Below are 27,216 nucleotides of genomic sequence, written 5' to 3' on the forward strand. Positions count from 1 at the left end.
CAAAATGCACATCTTTTTTTTAATAAAAAAAAGGAGATGGGGGAGGTTGTCTATTTAAGATTTTTGCTTTGGGTTATTCCTGTTTTTTTATTCTGAACCGCCTCTGTGCTGTGCTATTGTAGAGTCAGTCTTCTTTGGAATCAGATGTTTCTAGCATGTGTCATGATAATTAGTTTGTTTGCAGGAATCCCTTCAAAAGAGCAACTTAATTGCTCAAGTTTTGCATTAACCTGGCAATTGGTGTGTGTTCAAGTGCTAATAGCATCGGAGGTATCGCAGTGAGCCAGTGTGCTGAAGCTGCCGATATATCGAGGGCTTTTTTCCCCTTTTCAGGATGTTTTGTAAAGCCAACAGATATGGATGCATAGAGTAAAATTCTGAACAACTGTATTGCGACTGAACAATTCCACAAGTAAATAAGGTTCCTTATTGCATTGGTCACAACCGAAATTTATTTGTTGAAATAAATGGAAAGAACTGCGAAGTGTAAGGAGACACAAATAAAGGAGTGCATTCCCGTAACACCCCGGATTGAGCTGGTCCTTCGTAGCTGGACTTTTCTGTGCTTGAAAAGGGTCTTGGATATGTTCTTTGTCCCTTCTTGCCATTGATGCCTAGGGCTGAGGTTTTCCTGCTGAAGGAAAAACTGGCCAGACTCGATAGGCCTTTACTAATAAAGCTCAAGGAGCAGAATGTCAGCAGAAATGTAGCAGATTGGGTTTTATTCAGCTGGTATGTTTTGGACCTTTAACATATTCTCTTTTATCTCTCGTTCACAGAAACACTCTACAATAGCAACCAGTTACGGCTTTTCAGGTGATAAAGCCCTTGTTATGACTCTAGAGTTTGATAGCTGAAACTTTGTTGTGCACTTTGAACCTTTTTTTGTTGTTTGTTTTTATGGGTATTTTTTTTTAGTGCCTGCAGAAACATTCAAATCCCTGACCGTCCTCAGGGCATAACGTAACTTTTGTCGTAATCGAATAGAAAAAGGTCTCTGTTGGAGTAGTGCAAGCATAGCCACAACATACTTTCTTTTGTGAGGGTATCTAATATCTATGGCTGCCTCCTAACTCTTCTCTGCCACTCTTCTGAGCTAATGCCTAGGGCATGCTGAGCAGGAATTCGTTTCACGCTGGGGAACCCAAGCTTTATGGAGCAGAGTGACACCACGAAGAAGAATCAGCAATTTTGCAGTGAGTTGAAAGATGCATGTTTAATATTCGTTCTCCATTCATGGTTACAAGAAAGAAGATGCTATTAAAATATCAGTTTCTTAAATAATATCTATCGTTACAGTAAATGCCTAGGGATAGATCGCCCAGGGCAGCGGTGCTGCACGTAGTGTTTGGTTTATATCCATGAGGTTTGCTTTGCAGTTTGCAGTTAGGAACAGCACTTCCAAACCCCTTGTGCAGGTTCTTGGGTTTCATTCAATCTTGTGCGCTGCAGATCACATTGATAAAACAGCAAAAATATGACGCCGTTGTCTCTGCATCCTGGCTTGCGTCTGGGCCTGTTCCTCTAATACGTTCCTGATGTCGTGATCTAAGGCAGTGTTTTAATCGTTTTGCTTTCTGCCTCAGAAGTGGCTCTTTTTCTGTGGCTGATCAAAAGATTCCTGATGCTGTCATGTCTGAATCGTAAAGGTTCCTATTTTGTCCACCCTCCTACTTGTTGTTCTTACTCCAATTATTCTTTAGTCTGGATTATTTGGCACAGTAAAACTATAGCAGTTGCGAGAAGCTCATGTCGCTCGGACAAGAAACACATGTAGCGTTGGAAATGATTGGTCTCGACCTTGGTGCGAGCGCTCGAGGGATGCGGGCCGGTTTGACTGCTGCTCCCATTCCAGTGCCGCCTTTGGCTGTGCCCAGTTCATCTGGAAAAGCTTTGAAGCGATGGGCCTCGTTTGTGTGGATTCCTCTCAGTTTCACCGGGTTGTCAGCTGGTGTTTCCTTGCACCTAAAGGGCTCACTGCGACTTAAACTTATGGCCAGGGTCTAAAAGTTGTAGGCGTTCAAGGAAAAAGCAAAGATAAGCTGACGATGATGCAACTGCTTCCGTGTTGCCTACGTGTAGCTCTACCCAAGGCTTAGAGAAGACCGAACAAAATCCTTGCTGGCTAGGAAGGACAGGTATGACGGGCAAGTGCTCTTGGCAGGCAGACGGCTTCATTTGTTATGCAGCTATTTGAGGTGGCAAGCCTCCAGATTTCCACGCGTAAAGGAAAATAATTGCCCAACAAAGTCGCTGGGATCAAGGAGCACAGTGTGTTGGAAATCGTCCGTCTGTCCCGCGATAGAAGCGGACCCTGCTATTTTGGGGCAAGTAGGAAGGACGCCCTGGGCCGAACCAGTCTGACTCCGGACACCGTACGTGTACCGCTTACCTCTCCCACTGCTCCATAGAGAAAGGAGCCCAGGAAATGCTGGGAAATGCCCAAATGAGGATTAATATGTCAACTACCATTGGGCCAGCCTCTGAATGCGTTAGTGGTGCAGTCTCTTATGTGCTGGCTTCCTTCCTTGGTGCGTGAAGGCTGGTGCTAGCTGGACGGGGTTTTTTTGGTTTGGTCCTTTAATTTTGTAGGAACTCTGTCTTAGCTTTATTTTTTTCTGTTGAAACTGCTTTGAGAGGGAGTGAGTTATTTCCTTGTCCTTTCTGTCATGCTTGTGATTATTGAGTTAGATTTTTATGAAGATCCTTTATGCTGAACACATCTTTACATGTAACCCATAAGGATGAGATTTTTTTTCAAATAAAAAAAATCATGAGGATCCTTAGGATTTTTTTTTCTTCCAGACTACTTGGTGGCCTAGGTCTTGGAACTAGGAATTTTCAAGTAAATGAAGTTTTGCAGTGCCATTAAGAGAGAATTATCCTCGCCTTAAAGGTGGGCAACTGTTTTAGAGATGAGAATCTTTTCCTATTTTGATACCTAGTCTTCTATTTTGTTTTTACCTATATTTGTCTCTGCAGAGCATGTCTCAGAAAATTTCTTGGTCCTGTCCTCAGAAGCAGCTGAGATTTTTGGGGACCTGAAACTTTAAAAACACCCCTGTCCCCTTGAGGCAAAATGCCAGTCTGAAATGTCAATGGGGTGATTAAAATCAGACATAGTTGTAGGTAACTGAAAACAAATCTACTGATCAGAGGCGCTAAGCAAGTTTGGAGTTTGCTAGCAGTCCTGCCTATAGTATTTGAGCAGTCATAGGCTCTTACTGCTGTTCTGAATTAATTAGTGGGGCAGGAGAAGTTTTAATTTGTAGTGATGTAGCAGCGTTCAGAACATGTGAATGCTCTATTAAACTCCTGCGCTGTAATATGTTTTCACTCTCATCATTCAGAAATGTATCTTTTTTTTTTTGAAGGGAGAGAAGCAGCCTGAAAGAACCGAAGGCTTGTGTAGTTAAATTGTATGTATTCACGTAGATTTCTATCTATTTGGTGCCACGCTGAAATATTACGTGGTAGTCAAGTAACACTTGTGAAACAGGCACAGTCAAGTGTCAGTTAGCTACCAGAAACGTTGCTCAGCGCTTTCTCAGAAAGCACCATCCTTCTGCTTCCTGGCAGAAGAGGAACTATCATTTGGAAATGAGCCAGTGATTCATCTAATGAAGTGTCATAGCTCAAGTAATGATCAGCACCAAGAGGAAGTTTCAAAAATCATGTAATACCTGGTGTTGCTTTTTCTGGAAGAAAAAAAAGCATATCCCCTTGCTGCTACACCTCGAAGGTGCAAAAAAAGCAATATCTTGAAATGGAGTATTTATGGAAGAAAATGAACAGCTGAAGCTGCTGAAATTAGCTTGTCCATGCCAGACTCTTGCATGACCAGGTGACTACAGAAGTAACTGGAATGGTTTTAGCTCTGCCCATGATGCTCCTGACATTCTCAACAAAACTCTGAATGTTACTGAGTTTTTGATTCTAATAATTTTTTCCAGAAATGTTTTTCATTGTGAGACATCAAAATGTCGGGCCCCAAAAAACAGAATCCTGCTTTTGCCTTAGCAAATGTCACACTTCTCCATGGGAATGCTGTGAATCTTTGAATCTTTTATTTAAAAAAATCTAGTCCTTGTGGGTTACATATAAAATGCATTCAGCATAAAGCTAAGGTCAGCTGAAGTCTGTTGAATCAACTTCAAGCTCCAGACATGTCAAGTCTTTTCTAGGAGTCTTTGGTCTGCAGCAAAAGGGATCTATTGGTTTGGTTCTTTGCTACCTAGAGGAGCTTCTGGAAGCAACAGATGAAGGTTGTGGAGCTGGAGAGAAGACCTGGACAGTAAGGCTGGGATGGGTGGGATCCAATGAACGTCGCTACGCAGCCAGAAAGGTGAGCGATGATGGGTAAAGCTGAACTTCCCCACTCGTGCCTTTGGACAAAGACGAAGAAGAAAACAGACAATGTACCTTCTATTTCTGTAACTGCTGGGCCTGAGGGCGGCACTGTTGGTAGTTGCCCGGGACAGCAGGCTGCTAGGGGTGCTCGCGTTGGCATGGTCCTGGTGCCTGCGTTAGAGCACTGCGGAGCTGGCCTGATTACAAGGTGTATGGGATTGCAGTAGCTGTCCTCACCTTCTGTTGCTCTGCTTCTGGTATAGCAGATCAGATGTCTGTTTTGGCATACACCTCCTTCTAAGAGGGCCTACATGTCCTCAGGAGGCTGTGGGGAAGCTGCTAATGGTGGCCCATGGACTGCATCCTGAAAGGGATGTCACCACCTCTGAGGAGCAGGAGAAAGGAAATTAGCGGTATCTTAAGGTCAAATCACTTACACATGAGCTGTTTGTGCCCATAAATTGTTGAGTGTTTGATTGCTGAGTTGTAGCACAAGGATTTCTATTTTCCAGACTACTTTGTGGCCTAGGTCTTGGAATGAGGAATTATAAGGTAAATGTTTCCAGTGTCATGTTAGTCCACTCGTGATGGTGGTCTTTGTTATGTTTTCCTAATACACTGCTGCTTCCCATATACTCTGCTGGCTTGCTTAATCAGGAATATTTGCCTCTGTGTTGCAAAATGGACTGGTTAAGCCAAGAAATGGTAGGGCTCTATGAAGTGTGATGACAGGAAAATAACTTTTTAAATATACTTAAAATCTAAAGTTCTCTTTTTCACTTGGTGCTTCCGTACTCCATCAGTTATTAGATTTAGCTATTTTTACTTAGGATTATTTATTGTGAAGGTGCTGGTAGAAGAAGCTGGGAATTCTGAGGGACAGCAGCTTTATAGAGGAAATAGGTTTTACCTAACACTGTGCGTGGTATAAATTAGACTTGTCAGTTAAGGTGCTTTTAACATCTACATCAAGCCTGGTGTGTATTCTTGGCATCCAAAAATAACATGCAGTTACGTTTATGTGCTTCTCGGATACTCAGAAAAATGTTCTTTTTTGGTTCCAGCATCCAGCCACCCACCAAGCCTGCGTACTGCTCATTTCAGTTGCTCTAGGCTTCATAGGACATTTTTCATGATCCTTCCTGGGAAACATACGGAGGCTCAGTAGTTCCCAGCAATAGCGTTGCAAAGTGCTTTTCATGGACTTGCTATTAAAATCTGAGAGGCATTGAAGAGGGCACAGCATGTGCATTCAGTATGATACCATCTTAAAAATAACATTACAGTAATTCTTAGTATTTGTGTTGGCTGCTATGGAGTTTTAAGTAATCCTGAAGGTATGGAATTGGCATATTGAGCTCTAAATGGCCTAAGAGCTATTTACTTGATAGAAGAATGTTTATTTTTTGCCATAATTGCAAAATTGCTCCTGGTTTTCAGGTCATATGGAGCAAACTTGTTCCATGGCCCTTGAAAGGAACAGCTTTTGCAGAACAAGTCTATGGATTATTCTTGTTTATAATTTTATAACTGTGTAGCTCAAAAGTGAGTAGACATTCTCCAGCCTGCTTGAGATGCTGCTTGGAAATTCAAACGGTTGTTCTCAACTCATTCTTAGCTCAAAGTTTGCTGCTTTCGTTTCAGATCTGAAAAAGGGAAGCTTTTTTTGCCTTTTAATAAGTACATCTAGCTAGTGGTTACCTGTCCCTACCACTGTAAGCTGTGCGTAGTCAGCACTCGCGATCCCTGGCTCGTGAGCAAGGACTCGCTCCCAGAAGACGGGAGTTTCCCCAAGAGTGACTAATCCCCCAGAGGACTGCTGCTGCTCCTCCTCTCCGATCGCGGGAGCAGATTCATTAACCTGTCTGTGTAATGGTGCTTCCCAAAATTGCTGAAAGACTGTCGGTTCCGCTTTCCGTGGGAAACGGGATGGAGGATCCTGAATGTGGATCCAGTAGCTGGTTGTGGCGAGGGGTTGGGAACTTGCGACTGGCCCTTCTGGCGTCTCTCCAAAAGCGTTGTGTTGACTTTGACTATTTCTTCTAGATCCTTGATCCTAAAGAAGATTTCTTGTTTAGATCTGTTGAGGATTTAAGGGGAGAGGAAATGTGACTGTATCTCCTACCTTGCTACTGCATGGTACTTGGAGAACCTCACCGTTTTCCAGGAGTATCTTCATAAATGACGATTCCTGTCCCTGGAAGCGGGTTTAAAGAAAATGAAAAAGTTCCTGCCTCCCTGGTCCAACTGCTCTTTTCGTGTTAGTGTGTTGGGAATGGGAACGCTTTCCTGAGGCTGTAGGGAGAGTGGTAGCTGATGGCTGCCTAGCATGTAGAAGGTGTATTTTGCCAGGAGCCCCCAAACATTTGTTAGGAAGAAAAATGAAACTAAAACAGTATTTTTTTTTTTTTTTTATAGGCAACAACTTTGTTGTACTTGCTTGTCCTAAGCTTTCAACAGGGTGTTGGAAGCTATAAAACAGTGACTGCAGGAACATTTCTACCCTAGAACTGAGCGTTTGACTCTCCAGAGCTGCAGTTTTATTCTGCAGCAGTGCAAGATTGAGACTTCAAATGTTTTTATTTCCCTTCTTTTGAACAAAGACTCAGAATAAAACTCTGGGACTTCTCAAATTTGCTTTTAAAGGTAAAGGATCCATTTCTCAGGCAGCACCTAAACTGCGCATCGTTGCCGGAGAACAGTACTGTGTACATGTGCTATCTACTACTTGGGAAACTTTAACAAAGTCTGGAATAACTAAGGATTTGAACTCTTGCAACCCTTAATGACCCGATTTATAAAGGTCTAATTATGTTTATCTACTTGGCACTGATCCTTCTAGTTAATCTGTTATGTATTTTGAAAGGTCAATATACATATGTTGTATGATTAACGCAGTCTTAATGTGGCCTTTAAGAACATGGCTGGATTTTTTCTTCTCTTTTAAGGAGCCATTTTCAGTTCCTTTCGGTGTATTCATGCTAGTTAGGTGCTTTCTGTCTATCTTTTCCCTGCTGTACGTGAATGCAATTTCTGGAGAAATGCATTAAGGCTATTTGCAACGATGGGGAAGAATCTCTAGTCATCGTCTTGTCCTGCTTCTTTCTTGAAGAACTGTTGCTCTATTTCCTATGTGTCCTTTTGCCCTAGAATGAAGGGTAGGACAGATGCAGGTGTTTGCAATTTTTCTTCTACCCCACTATAAACCAAAAATACTAACAAAGTCAGGCAAATATTTGCATAAACTACTGGACAGATACAAGCATGTATGAAGTACAGTATTTCCATCAATAATACTCTTTCACTTACACAAGTAGATACAGATGTTCAGTTTTCCCTTTTGTCCAGGGAGCTCTGCGTGTTTGCATACGCTTGGTAGTTGAACATGTTCAAAAATTCAAAATAATCTCAATGAATAGATGTTGAATATCAAGAGTGTCTTAATGTTCTTGTGTTTTATTCCAGCTTTTTAAAATGTTAAAACACTAGTCCTTCAGTAGAGCAAAATGTTAGTGTGGGCAGGTAATTATGAAGTGAGCCTCCTTCCTCAGCATATCTGATCCTTGTGCATGTGTAATGCCTTTGCATGTCTTACCAATAACCAATATTTGTCTGTACATGTCTTAGATAAGCGTGGGGCAACTATAGCAACCAGAGAATCTTGTGAGGTTTTTTTCCTCCCTCATGTTTCATCAAATGAGTTTTAAGCTCTGGGGTTTTTTTTATAATTCCGGTATTTTTTTGTCAGAAATGTTTCATATCTTTATTTTTAGAGTTTAGTTTTAGAACAGCCAAGGCAACTTTTAAGTACTAGTGCTCTATTTAGAAAATGATCTTGGACAAGGAGATGTTATGCGAGCATAAATATCATGCAAAAATGCTGTTGTCATTGAAGCTTTTTGCAGCACACGCACATACACTTGTCAGCCTCGCTGTGTTGCAGGTCGGGGTAAATATTTCTCTTTTGAGTGTTCCCACAGCCGCGGAGTGGGGCTGTGCACGCAGAGCTGCCAGTTGCAGCTTTCTGCTGTTCTTTCCCACAGCGTTTGGTGTTACTGGAGCAAAGTTTTGTTCTTGTTTTGGTTTTATTTGTGTGTACTCAGGGTGGGAGGCTTCCGAAGCGTTCCTGACGTGGGCCGGCCTTGCGCGGGCGGTGGGTTGCAGGCGTCCGCTCACCCCCTTCGAGCAGCGTGAGTTGCCTCCCCGGCCCGGTTCCCTGTCTGCGGGCACCAGAGTAACTGCTAACATGGAAAAGCAGTAGTAAAACGGTATTTACGCTCTTGAAGTGGCCTAGTGCAAGCAAACCTCCAGCACACGTGGTGGCAAAGCCGGCGTCTGTGGCCCGGGGACCGCTGGGCGCTGCCAACCGGCAGCCGGGAGCCGGTGGGGGTGGGTTGTGCTGATGCTGTGGCCTCTTGCGAACAGCGGGAGAAGCCTCCGAGGAGAGAAGGGATTGCGGCAGTCGGAGCAGAGCGAAATGCACGTGTAGAGGGAAGAGGGAGAAGCGGCAGAACTGGGCAGACCACCGAGCTTGGGCCTGCTCAAATTACACCACGCCGAAACAGCGTCCAACTGTGCTGCCTGGCGCCACAGTCCTTCCCTGCACAGAGCTGAGCAAAGGATCTTTACTTTGTTGCAGAATAACTGGGATACAATTAAGACGGGAGCACTGGGACCGATTTGATTCCCATGCGCTTCGCAGACTTGCTTTCTTCCCGTTACCCTGCCTGTGCCGTGTAGGGTACGACTGCACTGCAGACTTTGGGAAGAGCGTTGTGTGCGTGATGGGGCGGGCGAGGGGATGCTCCTGAGGGATGCTCATAAACAAAACTGGCATAAAAGGATTTTCTTTTTTCCCCAAATGGATGAGTCTGAGCTGAGATGCAAGAGAACAAATGGGTTTAAGCCTTCAGTGTTTTAACTATGGATGGCACAAGCAAAGAGGTGAAAAATCCTTACATAACCAGCGAAAGCCGTTGAAAAGGCAGAGCGCAACGTGACCGGGAAGCGGGGTGCTGAAACTAGACACTTTATTGTCCAAGTTCTGAAAGTGAAAAGCACAGAAAACACAAACTTCATTTTTCCTTGCACCCTCCTGGGCTCTAGCGCTCGGCTGGACGGAGGGATGCAGCCTGTTGCCTTAGCTGCATCCTGGTTGGCAGCTGTTTGGTTTTTCCTCTGGAGCCTTTTCTGGGTCAGGAGCAACCATACCTCATCCCTTTTAACTTAAAGATCTAACAAAAGCGGCACATCTTAGTGGTACGCTTCCTAGACGTGATGCAGCAGGCAGTACCTGTCTGTGATTTGGTAAGAAGTGTGAAAGATGCCTGTCAGAATTACCACGGAGGAACATTTATCGTGTTTACAGCAAAAAGACGGAAATACTTGGAAGTTTCTTGGAAAGTAACCAAGCTTTTAATTCATTTATCCATTCAGTGAAGGATGAAATGATAGGACGTAATGAGCTGGGAAAGCTTGTCTGTAGCAAAACCATTAAATACTCTTGTTGCTTCTGAGGACTAATTGGGACATGGGAGCAGAACTGCGGTTGAAGTGTTTGTGTTCAGTTTTCTGGATAATCTGCAGATGCTCTTGCAAGTGAGTTGCATGTCTTTCCTTTCTGCAAGCAGTTTTTGTACAAACACTGAAGTTTGTGTTGTCTTTTTCAGTACCTTAGTGCAGGAACCCGATAAAGTAACAAGGCAGATCCTGGCTTGCAGTGCTGCTAAGTGAAATTCTTGGGTATGCAGTGTTTAATATTTTTCTGTGTGTATGCATATGTAAATATGTATGTGCATGTCTGTACAAATAGATGTTCAGTTTGCAGATGGAAAACCCTTATTTTTAAGTGATTCCCCAGTTTTGAACAGAGTAAGCACTGGAGCGTGAGCTGGAAGAAGTTGCAGAAGACCATAGCATCTGATAATTTGCTTGGCGCCCACTCTCCAAAAGCTTGGGTCTTTGGCTTTCCAGTAGTAGGAAAAACACTTCCAGAAAGTGGCCAGAGGGAATTTTTAACAGCACTCAGGCCTCAAGATTTCTTACTCTCTCAAAACCCAGAATAGTTGAGCATGTATTGCAATGGTTATTTTTTCAACCAAGGTTCTGGCTCATCTGAAGTGCCAGGATTTTTTTCTTTAGCTTTTTTTTTTCTTCCTTATTTATTATGTTCTGCCCCAGATATGTCAATAGTCAAGGATTTTCTTCCCATTAAGGGTATTAAAATGATGCATTTTATTTATTTAGTGGGAGATCGTTTAATGTGGCGACTAGCAGACATATCAGAGTATTTAAGTAAAAGCAGCATCTCTGCCACCAGAGTGGGGTTTGTATGTTTAAACTGCAGAATTCAAGAAAAGGTCAAAAATAAGGGGCTACTGTTAACTTCTCTGGTAGATGAAAGCGAAGAATTGAAAACAGTATGAAGTAGTGTGCCTCACCCTGAATTTATCTTACAAACTGCTCTGTGAACCCAGTGCCCCCTTTAAACAAAGCAGATCTCTAACTTCTCTCTATGCTTTAATTGAACTTGCTGTTAACGAGCTGTGTCTGTTTCTTCTGAATTTTGTGACTATGTTTTGGCTGGGAGTGATGGGGCTACTGCAGAAATTTAAATGTTCATTTCCCCTAGAAACCCCCAAAGCAACCCCCCCCCAGTAATACCAAATGCAATGAGAAGGGGGGGCTGGATCTGTTCCTGCAGCTCAGTACCCGGCTAGGGAACGCAATTTTGGTTCCCAAATCCTGCGTCCTTTTGCTTTAAAAGCCTTGCTGCGGAGCACGCACCCGAGCGGTGAGTACGGGTTTCGTCTGCCGAGGTTATCTGAGCAGGAGCCTTCCAGCGCTTGGGAATGATGATACAGTTCTTGCAGCTAATGAATATTGTAGCTTTCCAGATACTTGGAGGGTTAGATCATAGGGTTGGCGGTAGCATAAGTTTCTGGCATGTACTCTGCAAGAGGCACTTACACTGCACGATCTACTGGGTTTTTTTTATTTTAGTGAAAAGTAAAATTGTTCTCTAATTGGAACATTTTAGAAGGCTTTTTTTTTTAAATCCTTTGAATGCTCTCTTCCTATTTCTTTACTGCTTTATTTCTCATACAGAAATGTTAACTTGGTATATGAAATAAGACAAATTTCCACTGCTTTTTAAAGGTAATTGATGTGCTCTGTCTATGGTATTTGGCTGTTTCTGTGTGAAGGAGAAAGATGGACTTTTTTTCTTCGGTGAAAAGTAGAAAATGCCCAGTGTTTTGAAGAGAAAAGGGGAGATGTGTGTTGGGTTGTGAGAGTTTGGCTGGAGCTGGGTAGGTGCAAGTGGGCAGCTGGCAAGGGACCGTTTGCAGTGGAAGAACTGAGGAGTTATTAAAACTGAGACATCTCAAATGTTATCTCACTACAGAGAGGGGCAAGATACGAGAATACACTGCAGACCTGCTTATTTTTGATTTCTGTAGTATTTTGAATAACCGATGGAAGAGAATTAGGCTTAAAAGCCCCCACATAATATTTTTAATCATAATACCTTTATTACTTGCCAGTGCTGTTTTTTTTTTTTTCTTTTTGAATAGCATAGTTCTGAGGCTTTTTGCAGAAGTGAGGCAGGAACAAAATGCAAGTTCTTCAGAAATCGCTGGAGCGGGAGCCTGGAGGCTGTATGATATGAAGATACCTAATTATGTATGTAGACAGTGAGCTAATAGCTTTTTTTTTTTTTTTTTTTTTTTTTTTTTTGCCATTACCATGCTTGAGAGGACAGCAGCACTGAACATGAGATTGTTTTTCTGCTCTGGTGATAAACAGGAATACTGTACAAAATAATGGATTCTGCTCAGCTTTCCCGGAGTTTACTGGCTATTTCCACAAAAGCCAGTAAACCCTCTTGCAGAGCTAGATGCTTTCTTTGGAGAACCTGCGTTCACGTGATAAACTTGGTGTAGTTTTGCAGTTTAGTTGCGTTGGCTAAATGGTGACGGACTCCTTGAACCCTGGAGAGGAAGTGCGTCCCTCAGCAGGGCGAACTCATCTCGCGGCCCCAGCCTGGCGGGTCGCTCGGATCCAGAGCGTGTTAAGGCACGGAAGGAGTGTAGCTTCGTGCCTTTCCCCGGTATGATTCCCCCCTCCCGTGCAGGGGGCTCTGCTTCGTAGCTGCCAAACCCCTGTCAACTTGCTCTCCTTTCCCACCAAGAAAAGACGGTTCCTAATTAGCCTTAAGCCATGCGTGCCTCGAGAGCATGGTTGGCCTCCCAGATGTGTCTGGAGATCCTCTTATTTCAGAATGTGTTTTATTCTTAATGAACTGTTTGCTCACCTGGAGCTTCGTTAACATTGTATTAACTTTCCCGTGTTGTTGCGGTTGCTGCTTAGCTGGTATCAGCTTGTGCTTTCGGAAATCACAAGCAAGTCAACTTTAGATCTTTTTTACTCGCTTGCCGACTGTCTTCTGCTGAAGCTTTTCAGCAGTTGGTTCCCCCAAGATGGAAATTCTCTGAATTGCTTCCAGCCAAGCAAGAAACGGGTAGGAGAGCAGGATGAAAGGAAGAACCATCTCTCCTTTCTTGAATTACATCTTGATGGATTTTTTCTGGGCTGTTGCAACGGAAATGATGAGTTGTTACATCATCCTTTCCGTTTCTGGTCTTGTCCTCAACCAGCAAGAGCAGAAGTGTCTGGAAGAAAATACAGGGTGGGCAGAAGTAAATGGTCGCTGTACTTCTTTTTGAGCTAAGCTTAAAGGACCCTATGAACTGCTCTACAAGTACTATTTAAAAAACAATAAAAAGCAAAAACTGAAGATAGAGCCTTTACGCTACAACACAGTGTGGAGAATTCAAAAATGAGAATTATCAGGAAGCGAAAACTTCATATACATTTTTTAAAAATATCAAGTAGGTAAAACTTTATATATATTTGACAATAAAGTTAACAGTGAATAAAAATGTGTTATAATTATTGCCTTTTCTCACTCATTTAATTATTTTAACTTTTATGAAGACACACTGTTTTTGAAATACCACTGCAGAAATTGTAGGTGATAGGCAGAAAATTCATATCGTAATGTGCAGTTTTAAAGATTTTTTTTTCCATATCTGATTTTGTGGCTATGATTGCCTTTTAAAAAGGATTTCCTAAAGGATATATTTTGCTTTCATAGGTATAATCCAGCAGTTCCAGTTTTAAAATCGGTTTTGACTTTGTTGGTAATATCTTTTCCATAAGGTGTTTTTTTTTTATCAGAACAGATGCTGGGAAACTTAATGTTTCTAATAATCACTCTTGAATTCCATAGACAGACAGATAAGTTCCTCAAATTAATAACTGCAGTAAACAAAAGTCACATGTTAGTGGATCCTGCCCTGATATCCTTGTCTCACCTACTCTCATACTTCTGGAGTTTCAAAATAAATATAAACCAATATCTTTGCATTGACATGCTGTTGCTAGCTACTATAGACCATCAGGATCAAGCTTAGAAGTAAGCGTGATAAGTTCAGATAAAATAGAATATTTCTGTAAATAGAAATATGGAGATGTTAATCATAACTATTTTATTTAAGCTATTTCTAGGGGAGTGCTCACAGATCTTTTGGCACATCCTTCACTCTACTATGTGAATAAAGTGATACAAGCAGCTCTGTCTGGCAGACAGATGTTTCAGTTCCTCGGTGTTATTGTGAGTTTAGGTTTAGAAAAGTTGCAAGGACCAACTGCAAGTGCTGCTGTGTGCTCCCCAGTGCTGTCACTGGAGTCATCCATGCTTCTCTTCTAATTTTACATGTGCTTTGGTAATAGATTAATACTTGCAGCTTAAGGTCAAGTGATTTTTTTTTTTGGTTGGCTGGTGTTTTGTTTTTGTTTTCCTGTTAAGCAGCAAGCCAACAGAAGCTTACATCTGCTGGAGATGCTGCTGAGCTTCAGTGTAATTGGAGAAAACAAGCTTTCTTTTAAAAAGATAGAAGAAAAAACCTACACACTGTTATATTACTTGATAAATACTGACCTGCTCTCTTATAGCTAAAACAACAGAGCTCTATTTTCTTTCTGAGGTTGGTTGTATTAGAAATAAAAATGGAAATGAGTGTATATACTACCCGTATAAAGGAGAGGGGAAGCGCATTTGTTTCACAGCTTTAGGCTGGTTTTTAGGATTATGAACTGGGATGCACTTTGCAAGATGCGAGTTAGGAAGGCCAGGTTCTGCGGGTCCCATTTCAAAGCAACAGTAAGTCGTAGGACCATGTCTTATCTAGAAGGAGCAGAGTCTTTGCAATTTGGTCTGGTAAAGCATCGTGCCTGCTCTAAGAGTACTGCCTCGCGGTACTGTAGTTGGAGCTGGAGGGGAGCCCATTTTGCATAATTAGTTCAAAATTTAGGTAGGATTTCAATGCTTACTAGGTTTTATTCAAGTAGAAGCAATTTATGGTTAGCAAGTTAGGAACAACTACCAAATCAGGAAAGTAGGCAGAAGAGGTAATGAAGAGAAATCTAGGAAAGATGTATAAAATTCAAGACAGTAGTAACGTGTGTTGTTTAAGCTGTGTTGGTCTATTTTTCCAGTGATTTAGTTTTGCAACTGTCCCATTACCTAGGAAGAATATGTTGCAGTGATGCTTCTATGTTCAAGCATGTTTCTCATCTTGATTTCCCTCCATCTCCCCACACACACCCCCCATGCAAACCTATTATGAAGAACCTAGTTTGGAAAACTGGAAATAATTTTGTGAACTGAGGAGTAATTCAAAGTACTTACAGGAAATGTGAGATCCCTCAAGGCTTTCTGCTGCCCCCAGTCACTTCACACAGAAACATGCTGTGATCTGATGCCTTGGCAGATGTGAAGAAGAACCAAACACGAAACCAAAACTTGCTGTCAAAAGCAGTTTGGGGAGAGAAGTGCTCTCTATGAGGTCAAAATGAAAGGCTAAAAATGTGGCTATGCTTTAATAACAATAAAAATAAAAAGCCTCAGTAACTCCTTAAAGAAATCTGAGCATTGCGATCAGGGGATTGACTTTTTCTAAGCAGCAGCAATTAAAATAGGAAAATCCCTATGGGCAAGCTTCTACAGCGCTGTTGAAAACATTGTATATATTGGTCCATGTATTTTTGTAGGCCCAGCCTTTAGCTCTTCAGTCTTTTCCAACACATGCACAGATTTCATTAAATTTATAGCTACGGCCCTGTTGGTTAGTGCCAGTCAGTCAGTAGGGCCAGATATCTTGGAGTTGGGCCTCATGCTTTCTACACGTGTCCACAGAGCCCTCTAACATCGCCAGGCTCTGGTAGTTTCCTTGGATTTGTGGCAAGGTTTGAAGCTGGGAAAGGGTGGGGACGCGGCCATGTGAATTGTCTCCACCTCATGTTGGTTGTTGCACCTGTGTTGGTGATGACGAGTGGTTGAACATAGATAAAGGAGAGGGTGATGCTGGTGCAGGAGCAGGAGAGACTATTTTGGGGAGTGTGTAGAAAGAAATTCTTTTCGTGTGTTATCACGAGGAGTAGCGTGAGCGCTGTTGTAGGAAGTGCACGAAGAGGAGGGAGGTCCTTGTTCTGCCAAAGTGCCATGGGGGCGTGGGAAGGTGGAGGATAGCTTGCTGCCTTTCTTGAACCTCTTCTTCCATCACCAGGATGGAGGACAGGAAACCCTTGTATAAAAGATATTTGCAAGTTAGAAACAACTCCTGTATCTGGATCTTTAATAAAAAGAAGTTATGGCTGAATGTTTTCAGGGGAAAAACCCCAGTAGGTCAGCTGGGCGTCGTGCTGCCCACCAGGATCAGGACCGCGGCGCAAGCTTGGCGAGGAGCAGTGGGAGCAGCAGTCCGTTTCGGTGGCGGAACGCAGTTGTTCGTGCGGTCTCGAGGGTTTCTGCGGGACAGCGTGGAGAGGACGTGACCCTTTCTGCGCGTGCAGCTCCGCGCTCGCCTGTGAAACGCAGGCGCTTGGTTGCTTTTCCGATTGCAACGAGGAAATCGGCCGCCCTCACTGTCCGCAGCGAAGCAGAGCTGGAGTAACGAGCGGCTCCTTCCGTCGCGGCGCGAGCCCCGCGTCTCCACTGCGCTACGCTGCAGAATTTACCCCCCGGCCCTTGGTTTTGGAATTGGGGTTTTTTTTTTTTCAGTCTTAAGTGAATTTTATGCTGTCAGATCTTGGGAATGTTCTGCATGGAATATTTGAGATATGAGATTACTTTAAAGATTTCTGTGAAAGTATGTGCTGCAAAAAAAAATCATGTAAAAACTGAAAACGTGTCCACCGAGCAGATGTTGACATTGATTGCATGATGCTTTTTCAGGTTTTCCCTTCCCTTTCCATACTCGTTATAGCCGGTAGTAACATGGTTGATTTCCTCCTCGTGTTAAATACAGACAGAATCTCCCAGTTTTAAAGCCTGATGGAAGCTATTGTGGATTTTTCAGAATCTTTTCCAGATACTGTTGAATTTAGCTTTCGCTTGCCATAGGGCAAGTCAGGGGATGGGTTCGTGGCGCAGCGGGTGTTAGGCTGGATAGTCTCCAAGAGCGTCGGCGTTGCGGATCGGCGTGGCCATCACCGCGTGCTTCGTATAGAGGAACGGCACTAAAAGTTTTTTCCCCTGGCTGTTTTTCTCAGTTTGTACATGACTTTAGTGCTGTTTCAGATACTGAACTTGCAGCTTAGATTTGCAGTATTTTTGGAGTTTGCATCTCAGTTTTTCCACCATTTGGTTTGGATAAACTCAAAGCCTTTAGGGAAAGCAGCTTGGCTTTAATATCTCATAGCAGCGATGCAGATCGTGTGAGCAGATTGTAAACAGTTCTTCCCTTCGTAGCCGGTGTTTTATAGCAGTTTCAGTTCTTGACACATGAAGCTCCTAACACTAGAGTCAGCCCTTGTTCTGTCGCTTCTGAAGTAAAGTTAAGGAGACCAGAGAGGGATTTCTGTTGTTTAAAATGTGAAGAGTAAAATGAACGTTATTGCATTGGATACGTCTGCGTTTTGGACGTGACGCAACTTTGGATGGCTGCATTCAGCTGGGACTTTGAGAAACTCTGTGGAAGTCAAGTGACTCTCTGCATCTGCAGCTTCCGCTGCCAAAAACGGTTTTAGGGGGGTAGATTTTTATTGTTTGCAGCAGTGCAGCTAATACACGTCATCGATCTCGCTGTAATATCCTAGCAGAGCCGAGGCTTGGAGAGCATACCTGCAGCGTGAATCCAAACCCACCTTTCTCACCTGCTTGTGTCCCAGTAAAGTCTAGCATGTGTCATGACAAATTACACCAAGCCATATAAAATCTCAACTTTTCTGGGGGAAAAAAAAAGAAAAAAAAAAAGATGTATAATGGTAGAGAACTTGGGAGGAAAGGGCAGCTTGTTCTGTGAAAGTAAAGTGTCAAGATTTTTTTGTTAAATGGAAAAGCAAAAAGGTATCTTCTAGTTTTGACGGTGCCCTTGAACTGACTGAGCTCGTGTGACAATAATCAGAAATTCTGGGGGTTTGCTGTTTCTTTCCTAACCCCGCAGTTGCTTGTGTTTAGCACCGCATTTCTGTGCGAGAGTTGGAGATCGCGGGGAAGCACACTGCTAAGAAAACTAAAACAAATAACTCTGCTCAAAAACAAAGAGCAGTGTTTTGAGACGCAGAGTTGGGAGCGAGGCCTTCAAAGCAGCTTTTGTGCTTGGCCATCAGAAGTAAGGAACACTGTGGGATTATTCAAAATGCACACTTTTTGGATCTATTTTTCTTTTATCTCCATTTGGAGATAAAGAAGCAAGCGCCAAAAGGCAAGCCTGGTACGCTGCCTCGGAGCTGACACTGGCGTGAGTCAGTCTGCGTGAAATCGGTGCAAATATTCCTTTAGCCTTCTCAATGCTCCCTATTTTTTTTTTTTTTTTTKTTAGGGTAGTCCTAGATTTACTGGAAATTGTGTTTGCTAGCTGGGCTGTCCCTTCCAGTGGGAGCTAGATGCTGGCCTTCCCGGCTTGTTTCCACCTAACCAGGTCTTCAACCTACTTCCCCAGAGGTGACGGATTACGAAGTCTGGCTTTCCTTACTGAGCGGTAACTCTACGCGATCCAGCGTTGGCAAATCATCTAGCCAGTCCCTTGGGAGTGTCGCGAGCACGAGGTCTCCTGAGCGGTTAAAGTGTATTGCTCATTAAAGCCCTTGATGAGCGTTGTGTTTACGTTGTGTTCGTCTGAGCACGGCGTTGAGGTATCAGCTGGTATTTATTAATTTTTACAAAAATTGTATGTTTTTCTTTTTTTGTGCGGTCATTGCAATCCCCAAACCCATGAAATGTTGCTCCAGGCTCTGTTAACTAGCAGATTAGTGAGGAAGGTTGTTGCCTTATTTTTTGTCTGGATGGCAGGCAGTGGGAATCTGAATTACGGGAGAGGGTTTTCAGTTGTTTGGTGAGATAAAAAACATAATCCTAAACCTGCTTTTTAACCTCGTCTTGCTCTAGAGAAAAGAAAGGCGGGAAACAATCAGTTAATAAAAACAGACTCATTAAATTTTAGGGAATCGTGATATTTTTCCCTTTATTAGGATTGGTCTCTGCATAAGGAGAGTTTATGGTGTCAGATAGTGTCAGAACTATACTCTGTCTGATTGCCAAAACTCAGGTTTCACAATCTTTTATCTAAATAACTGTGCTGGGCCTTGAGAGATCTAAGGGGAATGTTAATTGCTTTCGGTGTTAATGGCGCTGTATAACCAAAAACGCACAGATGTGCAGGGCTGCTCGACTGAGGTTTCTTAACAAGCTACAGTAAAAGGCCAGCTAGCTCGATTTTAATTCTATCACCTCTTCCTGTGACCTTGTTAACTTGTTTTTCCCTAATCCCTAATTTTCCCCGCATCCCTCATTCTCTGGCAGATTGCAACAGCATTCCCTTGCTAACAAGTGGCTGTTTTCTTTTACTTTTTGAAAAATTAGGTTTTGCCTCAAAAATAAAAGCCCTGTTGTTATATAATTCTAAGATCTGACGTATCAAATGATACTTAATTATACTCATTCTGTTTGGTCATACAAGCGACTCATTTTTTTGTTGCTTAAAAAAAACACATCAAAACTAGGTGCAAGCGGCTGGCTTGTACGGGCTGCGATGACGGGGGGCCGCGTACCTTTTCCTTACGTGTGTCGGGACGGGTTTTTTACCGGCGGATTTGTGTTTACCTCTTCCCGCGCAGGTGTGCGTCCGCACTGCTGCGAGCGATGGCCCCCTTCTTGCGGATATCCTTCAACTCCTTTGAGCTGGGACCGGTGCAGAGCCAAGGGGAGCAGCTGCAGCCGTTCTGTGCCATCAAGATGAAGGAGGCGTTGACCACAGGTGAGGTTACGGGTGGGGAGGCTTTACGGGATGTGGCGAAGTGCTGCGATGAGCGGCGATGAGTCCTGCTGTTTCTGCCAGGACAACCAGCGTAAGCTTTTCATTCAAAACGGGAGAAATAATGGTAATTTTTATCTGCAGTCGCACCTTGAAATGAGGCTCCTTTATTCATACTTTCCTGTCCTGGGGCCAGGAAGTCCTGTAGGACTGTACAGTCCTGTAGTCAATAATGATCTTTATTGACTTAGGGGATAATTATTAATGAGAAATGTGGATCTTTGTTGTAACTGAGGCTTTTTGGTGGAGCTGTTTGCTCGGAATGGCTTGCGCTCCGGGTCCTGTTCCCGGGCGGCTCTTCCGGAGGCCGCTCAGCCTTCGAAGAACGCTGCTTCACAGAAACTGCTCCGAACATTTATTGCAGTTTCTGATGTTCAACTAGAATATATCGCTGCAGCTGAGCAGGATGAGCCAAGGAGTTGCTGTACTGGATTAGACCAGGCCTGTCTGATCTCGCGTTCGGTCTCCAGGGCTTCCCAAAACCCCAACAAACGCAGGAACGGGGTGAATTTTTGTCTTGCTCGCAGCATGCCCGGCCTTTCCCCGTATCTTTGAGCTAAAGGCTGCATCGAGACTCGAAGCATGAGGCACAAGAGCCTTCCAGAAAATGTGACCATCAAGCGATTACGTTCTGGAGAAGTCCTTTCCTAGTCCGCTGGGAGAACCCCTGAAGAAATGCTTTTTGAAGCATTGTAGCTGCCAGTATGTGCGTGGAGAGGTGGAAGTGGTCTAAATACATCCACTTTACTTTCTTCCAGCTTTCATCTCCTGTTGACAATAGGATTATCCCAGTTTTTCCCCTCTCTGCTTGCATGTATATTTGAAGCATGGAAAAATGGGGGAGAGGAGTGCTGTGCTGCTGATCTCGGAGCAGTGGCTGACTGGGGCACCTAGGAGAAGAAACTCCCTCCCGTTATCAGTTTGACAGGATCTGGAATAGGTTTTGTTGGATTTGCATGTTGAATAATGAGTGAGAAGAAGCTTTATTGTATAGGAAGAAGAAAATCATTTGCCTAAGGATTAGGGATTAAGCCAATTTGCAAACATGCAAAGCTTTTTCAAGGCAATAGGATTAGTAAACCACGGAGGCCTGAATGCAGGAGGGATAAGAGCAGTATTCTTCTTAAAGGCTGTTTTTTGCCCGGCGTTTGTGTGTTAACTTGCAGGCTGATAGCGTGATCTGCCGTGAGTCTTGATGAGTGTGATTTTAGTTACCCAAGCAGCACAGCCAGGCTGCAAATTGTTGCCAGTGGTTCAGATGACTTCCTTCAACTCTGCACAGGGGAAAAATGCTTATAGTAACATTTCAAAATAGACGGTGCTGGGACATGGGAATAGAGAGCCGTGTGAATGTGTGGGAAAAGTTCTCTCTTGCTCCTGAAAGCCTTACAAAGAGTATTATCAGCTCCTGCTGCTTCTGCAAACCTTGAAACGCTGTCAAAGCTTCTATAAATAGCTACAATTTCTCATTTTCCAAAAGTTGTCTTCTCAAATGAGCCTTATTGATGAAAGGGTCTGGTTTTAGCAATCCAAAAAACAGCCTAAAAAAAAAAAAAAAAAAAAAAAAAAAAAAAAAAAACTTGCTGTGCAGACAGCCTGGATTTAATTCTCCCCCTCCACAGATTTATTGTTAATCATGATAATCTCTGAATTGTCTTTTGTTTGAACTTTCCACGTGTGCTTTCATTGTAATATAGCCAAAGTTTTCCATAGTTAAGAATATCAAGTACAAAGTTCTAGGAGTAGATTTGGGCAGATAGGAGTTTTAAGTTTTTTCTGCTGGCCAGGTTCTCCAAATTCGAGGTTAAAAGCTTTTGGCGGAGCAGAGGGGAAACACCGAAGTCTGCTGTGAACAGGTGGAGGTGCTCGGGTGGCTGCTTGCGAGCGTTTGGGAACCCTTTTTGACAAGCAGACTTGTGCCCGCTTGTCAAAGCTGTGATTTGTAATGTTGGGGAGGGCGGAAAATGGATCGTTCAAAGCTGGGAAGGCACTTAGCACCTTTACTGCAGCAAACGATCGTGGTCAGTAGCAAAATTGTGCAGAATGTACCAAATGATTTTTGATTACCTGAGTGCAAATGGGTAATAATTGACTAGGAAGCAGCATCCCGGAGAAACCCCGGGGAGGCGGCATCATACACTGGAGAGACGGTGAAAAACTGGATATGGTCGGTTCGGAGGCAGTGTCATTTTGGATGCGCTAAGAAGAAACCCAGAAACACACTAAAGCTTGTTATAAAGAGCACAATAATCAGTTGTTTTCTGTTCCTAAGGTAAAGACAAGAAGGAATTAGCTTAACAAGGTAGGAAGAGAGACTGGAGTCGTGTATTAAGAAAAAAAATACGTATCTAATAAGAATAGCGAAACACAGGAAAACTCAAAGGAATTTGTTGAGGCACTGTTATGGGAGGCTGAGTAAAAGTTAGAAAAAAAACTTGCCAAAGAATGACTGTTTAACAAGATTTTGGGTTTTTTTGAGGTCCTTTTCTTCTTTGACTATGAAAGGTCTGCGTGTGCTAGACAGGAAAAATAAGACCTCGTAATATCCTTTCAGAAGCAGCAGTTGTGGCAGAGAAAGTGCAGAGCTAATGAGCGTGGATGGAAGTGAGATGTCATGATAACTCAGAGCTGGATTAATGAAATGTGGCGCTTTTCATCTCTCAGCCACCAGTTTCAATTGAAACTAGGTCAGCCGAAGACATAGCTTACTTCATCTTGCAGCAGCAGGTATTCGCTGTGATCAATGTGTCGCGGAGACTGATGCCAAAAAGCCGCCGTGCAAACGCTCCCTGTCGAGAGGCGACTCGCTGAACGAGCCGCTGAGCTCGGGAAGGTCCGGAGTGCCTGAACCGGGTGTTTGGTGGCGAGCTCTTTTGCCTCCTGGTTTACTGCGAGGGGCGGCGTCTTTTCTTTTCTTGTGGCAAGTTCCACCACTCGTTGCGCGTAACTTGATTTTACCCTTTCTCTTTTGCATGTGGCCCTCAGAGAGGGGGAAGACGCTGGTTCAGAAGAAACCCACCATGTACCCAGAATGGAAATCCACTTTTGATGCCCATATTTACGAAGGGCGGGTGATTCAGATAGTTCTCATGAAGGCGGCGGAAGAGCCCCTGTCCGAAGTGACCGTAGGAGTATCCGTCCTGGCGGAGCGCTGCAAGAAAGGCAGCGGCAAAGCTGAGTTCTGGGTAAGGGAGAAGATCCGTTCCTTGAATTCGCTCTCCGGGTTACGTTGCTGATGAGAACTACGGCTTTAGCGTGTGGAGTAACGTGTATCACACTAAGGGCCTCCTTTAAAAAGCTTAACAGTTGTTAGAGCAATTAGAGACGTTTAAGTAGGATCTGATCATTGTAACTAATCCAGAGATGAAGAAAAAGAAGCTGATGCCAAGGCATATCTCTTTACTATTTTTATTACCAAAAAAAAAGAAACCCCACAAACTCGTGGGTTGATGCTGCAGTGATGAGGATCCTTCGGTCCCTGTTTCTGTTTTCCCAGTGTCTTCTCTTGCTCTTGTGTCCCGTGACACAGGCAGTCTTTTAATGTGCGTGAAGTCCCAGGGAATGGTGTCTCACCAGATGGCATCTGTCATTTGCACCTGTGTCATCCTGGGACAAGTCTGTGAGTCGAGCTCAGAAGTCAGAGTTTAATGTGGTTTTAAATTAAGAAATACACATTTACTCTGAATGTCGGTAGTTGTTGTTAGTTGTCAAACTGTGTAAACCCAAAGTACAACTTTGAAATAGTTGTATGTGAATGACTTTCAGTTAGAACTGTAAACCTCAAATAAAAATGAAGATTGGAAACCAAAAAATTTTTTTTCTTTTGGATTTTTATATGTGATTTATTTATTTATTTCCCTCCTTTTGATTTAGAAAGTGGGGAAAGAGACAGAGAAGGAGGTGGAGTGGATCAAAACTCTGAGTCCAGAAATCTGAACTGTTGAGCTTATTGTTGCTTTCATTCAGCTGATGTGCAGTAATGAACTGAGATTTCAGTGGTATCATCTTTAAAAAATCCTCTTCTCTAGTTTCTTTCTCTGCTGGTGGACGCAGCTGAGTAAGTTTAAATAAATACGATTTCTTTGATGGAAAAATGGGAGTTGAGAACATACTGAGGCACTTGTGTCCCATAGAACTTTATATAAAATTTAGAAGCAACTCTTAAGTGTCCTAAATATTCAACGTTTTTGCAAATGGAGAAATAAGATGCAGAGAGGAATATTGGGATTTCCTATAAGCTGGGTGAGAAATCTCTGGCTTGGTGGACGGATGCCCTGGGTAAAGCTATAAGTAGTCTTGCCAGTTATCCAGTTGCCCTTGAAGCTTTACAGGCGGCTGTGCAGAAAATACATGTATTTGGTAATACAAGAACTGCCCGTCTCTGGATTCAGAGCGTGGTTAGGGCAAAGGAAAATCAGCAGAACCGGTGCTGCGGAGCAGAACTTTCTGTGGTTGGGAGGGGGCTGGCTGGCGAGCCGTCGCCGCGCAGCGCTGGCCTGAAGCGCCTCCCGTGCACGCGGGCGTCCGTTTGCAGGAAAAGAGAAACCTCTGAGGTTTAGTCCGCTCTTTCGCAACTCAGGTTAAGCAAGGCCGGAAGGTTAAAATGAAGACTCGTAAGTAGGGTTGGGGGGAGAAGCGTGGATGTCTGAGCAGGCATGTGTTTTGGCGGTGGGCAGGCAGAATGCCTTAAAGATAAAATCTTACCCCCTTGCCCACTAGAGTAGTGGTATCGTAACGAGTATTTTTAATTGGGTTTATTTATAGATATATTTATATATTCTTTGTCTCCCTCTATATATGTTATATTTACTTATTTGCTGTTAACCCATTGATATTTTGCTGTCTTCTGCAGTGAAGACTGCCTCAGACTCCTCCGTGCGTGCTGCCTCCCCACTTCCCTCCCGCTCGTGGCTTGGAGGCATCGCCCTCCGCAGCGGGGAGCTTTGCAGCCTGTAGGGTTTGCCACCAAAACCGCCTGTCACGGCCCCGTAAAGCTGATGTCTGCCTTCATTTGGTGTCTTTCTTTCCGTAGCTTGACCTGCAACCTCAGGGGAAGGTGCTGATGGCTGTGCAGTATTTTTTAGAAGATACAGGTAATGTCAACTCTTCATTTTTTTTTTCAGACAGTTATGTACAAATAAAACTTTTTCCCTTAATTTCATTTTTAGAACACAGGATGTTTTTATTAAAAAAAAATCACCTAATGTACTTAGTAGAATTTTCTGATTTTATTGATCTGTTTTGTAGGGTTATGGGGTTTTTTGGTAACATTTTGTTTTCTTTTGAGGGGGGTTGGGTTTTTTGCTTTTTGAGTTTTTTTTTTTTTGTAGAAAGTCACGGGCACAGTGTTTTTAAATGCTTTTATGCCTGTATTGTTGTTTCATTTAGCCGCTTTAGGGTCTTTAATCTCTCTGTCCTCATGTTTTGATGTGATAGAAAAATATAATCGGCTCCTTCTTGGGTGCAAAGAAGTTAAGTATCTTGTTGTTCTAGCTAACAGGGGAAACTGTGTTGTGGATTGGGGGTCGGGTTCTGGGTTCCCCGGGATGGTCACTGATCACTGAAGCTGATAGTGAGTGAATGATTAAGCGCAATCAGGGCGAATGCAAATCAAGGCAGCGYCCTGCCCCTTCAATTTAAAAAGTGAACGTCCTGTATACGTCAGAAATCTGTGCGTGCTATTTGGGAAAGAAACTAGGAGGTAAGTTGGATGCAGTTAATTATGAGTGTGGAAGCTTTAGGCACAGTAACCAGAGTAAATAGTTTGATGGGGATGTGTGTATCTGGGTGATCCTTTCCTAAAGGCAATGATATAAACCCTGTGACTTGCTCRGTTAGTGCTTAAAGCTTTCTCGTCCCAAAAGTCGGGAAATTTGTGTTTCTTGGGTATTAAGTGGATTTTCTGCCATTTTAGCCTATCAGTGTTCCATCATTTCATACTGTGTGTTTTTAAATAATCGGAGAAAGGAATAAGCATGTAAGTTGAAAAGAATTTTTTTTCTGACATGTACAAGGAACATACTTCTGCTCTCACAGAACAAGTTAACTGTGAATGTTTTTGCACCATGTGTGCCATCTGCATCGCAGTTATTGGAAAAGCTACTAAAGATAATGTGATGTGCAGTAGGTGACATTTCAGAGTTGACATTTTATCCTTGTGGTGGCAACGCAACAGCAAATACACTCGTTATTTTGGTCTCTTTTATGAAAAGTAACTCTTTAAAACAAGCAAACAAAAAAGTATGGCTTTGAAGAGCCCCTAAATAAGAGGATTTCTCTGAAGTTTAAAAGCGCTCTGTTTATACATCAATAATATTCTGTTTTGGTTTCAAACTGTTGTGAACCTTCGTGTTAGAAAACCTTCATCTTTGTGGCTTTCGTGTGCAAGGCAGCTTTATGTGGCAGTAATATTATGAGAATGTATCTATCTAAAAAGACACAGAATTCTAGTTATCCGGAAGCTTAATTGTGTCTGGGCCAAAATGCACAAAATTAACTTCATTATTTTCCGTTGCTCATTTAACAAGTCTGCAGCGTGTTTCCTTGTCTCAGCACAGACATGAAAACTAGTAGAGATGACATAAGTGAAAACCTTCTGTAAATAGATATTAGCTGTTACTATGAAGGTAATACAGTGTGCAGTAAATACAAAGATAATTACATATAGTTATTTATCAAAATAAATTAAAAATAGATGTAATGTTCTTGCAGTTTTTTTAACGTCTTTATTATTAGGCCATAGTTAAGGATTGCAGATGATAGTGGATCATTGAATCATACAACCTGGTTTTTATTGGCAAGCTAAGATGCACATGTTAATGTTGCTGTCAGGGAAATAGGGAGTTTACTGCAAGGTCTTTCGGGTTTATGGACCTTTTTGGTAGCCAGCCCGCAGAGCCAGTGGAGTCTCCCTTTGAAGACATACTTATGCTTGCACGTTTTGTGAAGGAAAGACACTCAATCTGATATTTGCAATGTTCACATCAAACACTCGGTGTGATTATTATTTTTTAACATATTAGCCTTCCTAAAAAGTGTAGTTTTCCTTATGTCACTACGGAGGATTACTAAATGGGCRAATGTTACAGTGATTTTGGCTCACGATCACTAGTGTAAATGTTTCYCCATGTTAAATTACCATTTACTGGTGCTAGCAGAGACGTTTGTTACTGCGTTACGGGAATGTTTGTATTAGCCCCTGCTCTTTACATTGCTAAAGCCTTTAGTTAATAGCCGAAAGCTTAGAGACAGTTCGGATTCCTTCCTGTGCCCGTGTTACTTTGTTCTCTCGCTGACGGGCTTTTCCGTAAGGAGCTGTTCGTTAGCTGGGCTGGTCCCCAGTTTATTCGAAGGTATCGCTACTACCGATATCTTTGATTTGTAGATGGTACCTTTTGCTTGAAAATCTCCAAGCTCTTTGCAAAGGTGCCCGGTTCTTTCTTTGGCTTGTTTTGCAGACTAAATTCTTTGATTCCCAACCTCTCCTTTT

The 27,216-nt window shown here is 42.9% G+C and overlaps 1 protein-coding gene across 4 annotated transcripts in view; it reads left to right on the forward strand.

Moving 5' to 3' along the window:
* The window catches only part of PRKCD (protein kinase C delta), a 49,710-nt gene that overhangs the window by 5,467 nt on the left and 17,027 nt on the right, over positions 1-27,216 (forward strand). For 2 of the 4 annotated variants that reach the window (XM_085302536.1, XM_085302538.1), the window contains exons 2-4: positions 19,531-19,670; positions 22,713-22,912; positions 24,760-24,820. In XM_085302536.1, the coding sequence (XP_085158662.1) occupies positions 19,556-19,670; positions 22,713-22,912; positions 24,760-24,820 (376 nt within the window). In that variant the 5' untranslated portion in view covers positions 19,531-19,555. Of the gene's footprint in view, positions 1-10,080; positions 10,093-19,530; positions 19,671-22,712; positions 22,913-24,759; positions 24,821-25,305; positions 25,429-27,216 lie in introns of those variants that run through there. The other 2 variants (XM_085302537.1, XM_085302540.1) reach the window with 2 other exon arrangements.

Source organism: Rhea americana, unplaced genomic scaffold (assembly GCF_003343005.1).
Source record: "Rhea americana isolate MKP2758 unplaced genomic scaffold, rheAme1 scaffold_19, whole genome shotgun sequence".
Lineage (NCBI taxonomy): Eukaryota > Metazoa > Chordata > Aves > Rheiformes > Rheidae > Rhea > Rhea americana.